The 7,760-nt window shown below is 36.3% G+C and overlaps 1 protein-coding gene across 1 annotated transcript; it reads left to right on the top strand.

Annotated features, from left to right (window-relative positions):
* Positions 648-6,875, top strand: LOC18601475 (probable receptor-like protein kinase At5g15080). Its single transcript, XM_007032422.2, has 7 exons — positions 648-811; positions 1,332-1,559; positions 3,090-3,454; positions 3,589-3,724; positions 4,468-4,604; positions 4,689-4,812; positions 6,099-6,875. The coding sequence occupies exons 2-7, from the start codon at positions 1,376-1,378 to the stop codon at positions 6,620-6,622; spliced, it is 1,470 nt and encodes a 489-aa protein (XP_007032484.1). The 5' UTR covers positions 648-811; positions 1,332-1,375; the 3' UTR covers positions 6,623-6,875.

Genomic DNA, 7,760 nt, shown 5'->3' with positions numbered 1-7,760 from the left:
TGACACTTTATGAGAATTAAGGCACAAACTGTGACAAGAAATAGAGCTTAGAATTTGGATTCGTGGTTTAAGTGATTATACTTTTTAAGAGGATTGAAGTTTAAGATGGGAATGTTGACTTGTTCAAAATTATTATGCTATCTTATTAATTTAACTTAAAAGAAACATGGGTAAATCTATGATAAAATAGAGAGTTTGCAAGCATGGGAGGATAATGATATCATGGATTTTCTTCCTTTTAAAAACCACAGTATCTCAACAAAGATAAATCTTGATGCTCTTCTCATGCTTGTTATTGAGGCTAAAACACCTAACAACTGGGATTGACCTTGACTACGTAGCTGACACAACATTTACAATTCTCTTTTTTTTAGCCGATAACCACAAAGAAGCACCCATTTTTATTGGATTGCAAACAAAGTTTGAAACATTCCCATTGGAAGGAGGAGGAGGGAAAAGGAGGGGTTGAAACAGTCTGCTTTGGGCCTCCTTTGATTCTTTTTGGGCTTTGAACAACAATCCTCTGTTATAATTATATACCATTTAAAAATACAAACAAACAAATAATTTATACTCATTTATTTCTGTTTTAAATGTTTACAAGTAGAAGACAAAGGTTGTAGTAGCCTGTAGGCTTTGAACAGGATAAGCCAAAGCCAACCAAAGTGTTGTTTTCTTTTAAAACTCCTCTCTCAAAGAACACAAGCACAAACACTCCCAACTCTCACTCCTTTTCACGCGAAAATACCGCACGTTTCTCCTTTCCCCCACTTTCTCTTTCCTCTCCTTCTCTTTCATTCAGCTTTCAAAGGTTTTCATTTCTCAAATGCTGCATTACTTTACCTTCTTTGCATCATATTTAAACTCTTTACTCTCTCCCTCTTGTTTTTGTGTCTTAATGTCTTTGTTTGTAACTCTGTGAAGTAAATTTGAGTTGAACGTTGGTGTTTAGAGTAAGTTGAAGGTTAAACTGAAGATTCCGGGGACTTTTTTTTTTGGGCTCTTTACTGTTCACATTCTGGGATTTGGTCTCTGGGGTCTTCTCTTTGCTTTGAATTTTCACATTCTTCTTCATCTTAACTATGGATTACTCGTTTCAGCGGATTTCTTGCGTTGCATGTCCTTTTCTTTGAGTGGCATTGGTTTTTGTACCCGTTTTCTAATCTCCTTTTATGTCATTTAATGTTCAAGGCTTTTAAGTTGTAAAAGAAGGTATCTGTTTTCATGGGAATTCTAGGATTTTTCTCTTTGTTTGGTAGGTTTTGATTATCAATGTTGTTTGAAAAGGAAAAAAAAATTAATGTTTTTGTGTGTTTTATGGTGAAATGAAGCGTTTCTGGAGACATGGGAATTTAGTGTGAAGGGTACTTGCATAATGGGATTAGGTCCGGGTGATATCCAGGTGGGGCCTTGGAGTGCTGGAAAATCAAAAGGGAAAAAGAAGATAAGTACTGAAGATGAGGAGCCTGGATGTTGGATTAAATTTAGGTTCATGGGAAGCTGCTTGTCTCCAAGGGCCAAAGTGGAGGGTTCCATAAGTGGCACTAGCACTCAATATGGTATGTAAATTTAATATATTTCTTACTTGGTTTTATTTTACTGGGCCTTTTAGTCTCTTTTGTTCATGTTATTTAATTAGATTTCTAGTTAGATATTGATGGATTATTTATCTATGTGATGAACCTATTGGTGTAAACATGTTCTACTTTGCTATCAGGATGCTGAAATGAAATCTATAATGTGATTAATTTCTTTCTCTGCTTTGGCAAGAAGGTCATATTTTGCTTATCGGCTATTGTCATTTTCTCCTTAAGGGCCTTTGTCCATTTTATCTGATCAGTTAAATCTCTCCATCGTTTGGCTTTCTAATTCTTTGTCTGTGTGTTACCTGTATGCAATTTCTGCCACATAGATGTAATGATGAAGCATAAACTGCTGATCGATTCAGTTCTATGCTTTAGCAAACATATTATACCCCGATTGGATATTGATATCTATCCAATTCTCTTGCTGTACTACCATGCGACGATTGTTATCCATTTGTGCATATTTGGTGGATAGTAATTAAGTCCCTTATACTTTATATTCACTGAGATCATCACTTCGTAGTGATCATTTGTTGTCTAATGTGTAACGAAAATGGAGTATCATTTGTCGTCTAATGCATAACCTCGGGAATTCAGCCACGTCGTCATCCTATTGTCAAATAGTTCATCCCCTCCTTTTGGAGGTGTAATAATGGGATAAGACACAAGGGTTCTCTGTTTCTTTCCTATTTTGATTAGTCTTATCGTTTTATGGTGGCTTTGGCAAAAAATGCAAAACGTTTAATATGGTTTTATATACAATAAGATATATTATAAACATTGGGAATGATCATGTTGTTTATGCATGAAAATTTGTGCGGTGTCTGTGAACTCATATCCTTTATGACCTCCAGCAGTTCTTCTATTGTTACTATTTCTGAGACTCTTTCGAAGTGAGGAATATTTGTCCAGATTTGTTTTGTTCCTCAGAATAATGTTGAGACCAGCAAAACTAATGAATAAAAATAACATTGAACATATCAGTCAACTTACAAAGCTTTAATACTAGGTTTGGTTAACATGCTAGCAACCTTGTAACGTAGTTTATGTTTTACATATGTTTGACTTCAATCTTTTCTGCCAGCATCTATTTTTTACTACTGAAACTCCTGTAACTAAAAAATCTGTGATTTTTAATGACTAAAAGGAAGAATAATGAAACCAAGTCACAAATTATGATTTATATCCTCCGTTTTTTCTTCTTGTTTCCTTCTCTTAAGAGCCAAGTCATAACTTTTTGTATTCTTTATAGCCTCAGAATTATGCAGGGTTATTGGTGGTCAAAGGGCTGGGTGTTCGCTTTCTATCAATGTTTACATAAATAGAGTGATACCTTCTTATGTATATCGTACACAGAATTTGTTTTCCATCTTTCAGAGGGATGCATCTTCTTAAATGCTGTTCCAAATCTAGAAACTACAGACACTTTCTTGCATACCTTCATTGATCCCAATTAGTTCGATGCATTATAACAGTACTAATTGTTTTTTGTGTGTTAACCAGCCGAAAGTAAATCAACAAAGTCAAATGACACCACAAATGAGTCAAATGACACCAGCACAGGTCAAGCTGTTGTTCCAGTTGTGTCATCGTCAACTACTACCAATGCTGAAAGTATTTCATCCACTCCGAATGTAAGTGAGGAGCTTAAAGTTGCTTCTCAGCTTCGAAAATTCTCCTTTAATGAGCTCAAGTTAGCAACAAGGAGCTTTAGACCTGAGAGTCTTCTTGGTGAAGGTGGTTTTGGTTGTGTATTCAAAGGTTGGATCAATGAGAATGGTACTGCTCCAGTAAAACCAGGCACAGGGTTGTCTGTTGCGGTCAAAACCCTTAACCATGACGGACTTCAGGGTCATAGAGAATGGCTTGTAAGAGATTCCTTACTGTATTTTAGTATTTATTAATTCACAAAATCACATATAGTCATTTATTTTGTGTCTATTTATGCTAGTATATCAATCAAGTGGTTAAATTATGCTGCGGTCTCTTTTGTGTGTGCCAGGCTGAAGTTAACTATCTTGGTGATCTCCTCCATTCTAATTTGGTCAAGTTGATTGGTTATTGCATTGAGGATAATCAAAGGCTACTTGTTTATGAGTTTATGCCTCGAGGAAGCTTGGAGAATCACCTCTTTCGAAGTTTGTATTTAAACTCATTATTAATAGACTTATTTTCACTTAACATTAAAAAAAGGAGACTTATTTACTTGCCTTGCTTGTCCATCTATGGTTGTTAAAGTTTTACCTAAAGTGAGCTGATAGCCAACCTTATGGTGTAATCCTCAGCTTCCTTAGGAAAGACCCGGGCACCCAAAAAAGGCAAGCTTAATTGTAACAGGCAGTGGGGTTCAAAATGTATCCTTTAAGATATTTCTATATGTCTGCTGGAATTTTCCCTTACTGTTGGATGTGGATTCAGCTACGTAGTTTTGTTAAAGGATAAAAAAATTACAGTTGATGGTTATCGTACTTTCTTAAACTGGGTTGATATCAAGCTACCTATAAAGTTGGGATGAGGATTGATACTGATATTTTTTCATAACTTTAGTTTTTTGCCCACAAATTAACTGAGCACAGTACTGTTTCATTAGCTGATCCCATTTCTTCTGCTATGAATTTGGTTTTGCTTGCAATGAAATCGGGTACAGTAAGTGTGTTGAAGAAGTTTTGATCTCATTTACAAACACCAGGAAGGAAAAACAGTTTTAGCCAAGAATTATGTGCGACTATATAAAAGCATTTATTTTAACCTTCCATACTGTTTTGGTTCGCAACGCAAGCTGTGTAGTGACTTAATGATGGTTCATTAGGAGATTATTCAACTGCATGCTCTAGGTAACCGTTTTCTTTTTATTTATTCATTTATTCATTCATTTTATCAGGGTCCCTGCCTCTTCCTTGGTCCACCAGAATGAAAATTGCACTTGGTGCTGCGAAGGGTCTTGCTTTTCTTCATGAGGAGGCTGAACGACCTGTAATATATCGGGACTTTAAAACATCTAATATACTGTTGGATGCGGTGCGTGACTAGTACAGTAAAAATAATTTGCTGTTATGTAACATGTATCATTAATTTTCTGAAATATTCCGACATCTTCTTCAGGATTACAATGCCAAACTTTCTGACTTTGGACTTGCCAAAGACGGTCCAGTGGGAGATAAGACTCATGTATCTACTCGTGTGATGGGAACCTACGGTTATGCAGCCCCTGAGTATGTTATGACAGGTAAATACAATGGAACTGCTTTTTCCCCAAAAATGGATTTGCCAATTCCTTTTGGCACCTATCACTTCTTTTTAATCCACCTAATCACATGTTCCTCATTAGTATATATCTTAAATTGGAGGGATTGGTGCACATGGTAGCAAATCTTGCATGCTTTGCCTTCGACATTCATGATGCTGCTACTATGACAACTATTACCTCCATGCTTCTGCCATTATCTCCTTAGCCATTAAGAAACCGCTGCCACTATATCAATGTTGTCAACTATGATGCTATTGATGTGCTGGTCTCATTACCCTCTGAATGCAATCGCCTCTTTGCTGGTATCATCAACTTCAATTATTTCCCATGTTCTTAGCTTTCCCATTAATAGCGTGACGTCATCTTCTAAATATTCCATTTTTGTTGCTACTGTCTTATTTGTCAAATTCTGCCAAATTTTAAAGGTTTGATGTCACCAATTTGCAGAATGAAAGAGGTAAAATCATCAAAGTTTGAAAAAAGAAACTACCTAAAAGAAATTCATTATAGACTCATTCTAATTTAAAATGATATACAACTAAGGGAAAGCTAGCTGTTAAGGCATCATTAATAATATTGCATTTATGTATGCATAAATTATGTTTCCATACAATTTATTTCCTTGATCCATGTAGAAGTTGGCAATAGATGCTTTTATTAAAATAATCCCTTTAAAAGTGGAAATACTTTTGGAGATTTATTCATCAAGCAAGTGGTTGAGCTATATTGCTCCGACTCTTCATTTTCATTTAAGTATCATTGTTGGACACATATCCGATGGACATGGGCATGAAGGTTCAACCCTCCAAATATATGGAAAAACCTAGAAAAAATTGAACGTACCTGTTTCAGATATATACCCTTATCCAACAGTGATCCTGAGTCCAAGTAACATAGGTGAAGATTGATTCAACTCTACTGAGCTTAGTTAATCTTTCTCTTTCTATTCAAATTGATTTTGTTTGCTTATTTGCATATGTTTCTAGGCTATGTTAAAATGTTAACTCGTTTCTTTTTCTCTTTGAATGCTTGAAATTAAGTCCATCTCTAAATAACTTCCTGCCTGTTTGCAGTTCTTAAATGTATATTGACATTTTTCTGTGGATCTATTGTACTCTTAAGTGCAAAACACGTTATAAAGTCATGGTTCTTTATAAACAGAATATGTAAATGAGGCCCTTTCTCCTCTTCAAAAATGGCAGAAAGAAAGAAAAAGGCATAGAAACAACAAAATTTACACCTAATGAGAATTCATTTTTTTCCAGGGCATCTTACATCAAAGAGTGATGTCTATAGCTTTGGGGTGGTTCTACTTGAAATGTTGACAGGCCGAAGATCTATGGACAAAAACCGACCAAATGGGGAGCATAACCTGGTGGAATGGGCTCGACCCTATCTTGGAGAGAGACGAAGATTTTACCGACTTATAGATCCCCGCCTTGAAGGACGCTTCTCAATAAAAGGTGCGCAGAAAGCAATCCAATTGGCTGCCCACTGCCTTGGCCGGGATCCAAAAGCCAGACCTCTGATGAGTGAAGTTGTTGAAGCCCTAAAACCTCTGCCTAATCTCAAGGATATGGCTTGTTCTTCTTCTCACTTCCAGGCCATACAAATAGAGCGCGTGGGGTCCAGTTCAAAATCTAGAACTGGCAGTAGAGTGCAGGCGGGATTGTCAATAAGGGACGGGCAACCTACCAGGAGCCTCTCCACTCCGAATGGTCCGCATGTCTCTCCATATCATAATAACCATCTTCACCGATCACCCAAACCTAATGTTAGCCAACCTTGACATTGCGTATATGCTCCCTGCTCTTTTTCATTTCATTACATGTTTTTGTTGTGGGGATTGAAGTAATCATTGGGAAAATGAACATCAGCCATGAGTTTGGAAGTTCATGCTGACCTGTTCTTTCTAATAGCGAGTATTTGCGGGCACTGTTGTCCAATATGAAGGGGATCAATTAGAAGAAACTCCGGAGAGAAACAATGAAGAGCTCTTTGGAATTAATGACCAATGGTTTCCTGTTCACTTTGGCTGTTTATTTGCCTTTGTTCTTTTTTCAGATCAATATTTCTGCAGCTTGTTCATCACCAAACATTCCTTCGAGCAATTGCAATTAGAGCCACGACTACTTGGTCCTCATTCTAATGCTCGTTTCCAACCATGGCAACAAGAAATTAATATTACTTAGGAGGAAGCCGGCTACCTGCTATGGTGATAATTTGCTATTTATTGCAGCAAGTGGTAGTTGATAAATTACTAAGTTGAGCCTACTGCAGATACCAGAACTTTAGAATGTTCATTGATTTCCGTTGTCACTTCAATGTAAGGTCAACCTCATCAAAGTCTTCCCCTAGACGACCTAATGATGAAGCTAAAGTCGTAAAATGATTTTTTATGTTTTTTAATAGTTAGCAGAAGAAAGATTCGAATTTTATTTTTTTTAAAAAGAAAATTATAAATCATTCAATAAGTGAAAATTTCAAATGCGATTTTTGTTTGGAGTTTAAGAGAGCAAAATTTTATCCAATTCAAAGCCATTTCTTGCACTTATTAAGTGAAAGGAGTGCAACTAATATGTGAAGTTACATTCCAGGCCCAAGTAAGATTAATTTCACTCCTATTCCTCTACACAATGGTCCTTAAAAGGTTGTTATGAGTTCTGACATGACTAAAGCTAAAAATTATTATTATTATTATTATTATTATTTTGGATAGGTACTAAAGCTCAAATTCTCCAATCAACTAGAAAGTTCAGGAACCGGGGCTCTTAATTTTTCAACAAAGGAAAATTAGCATGTCCCATGCAAGGCAGAACACGCTCCACATCACCCAGGACTTTCTTTTCGCTTGTTTTATTGTGCAAACAAAGAGGTCTCTCACTATCCTCTTCAACGTGGGGAACAGAGGTTTTAGGTTTCAAAGC

This window comes from Theobroma cacao, chromosome 4 (assembly GCF_000208745.1).
Source record: "Theobroma cacao cultivar B97-61/B2 chromosome 4, Criollo_cocoa_genome_V2, whole genome shotgun sequence".
Lineage (NCBI taxonomy): Eukaryota > Viridiplantae > Streptophyta > Magnoliopsida > Malvales > Malvaceae > Theobroma > Theobroma cacao.
Note: the sequence above shows the minus strand (reverse complement) of the source record. Positions and strands in the feature narration are given on the sequence as shown.

What these genes read in the sequence shown, in the direction of transcription:
- LOC18601475 (XM_007032422.2), top strand. Translation starts at nt 1,376, where the DNA reads ATGGGATTAGGTCCGGGTGATATCCAGGTGGGGCCTTGGAGTGCTGGA. An exon ending in TGGCACTAGCACTCAATATG is followed by an intron (nt 1,560 to 3,089) that starts GTATGTAAATTT and finishes TGTGTTAACCAG; the next exon opens with CCGAAAGTAAATCAACAAAG. An exon ending in GGAGAATCACCTCTTTCGAA is followed by an intron (nt 3,725 to 4,467) that starts GTTTGTATTTAA and finishes TCATTTTATCAG; the next exon opens with GGTCCCTGCCTCTTCCTTGG.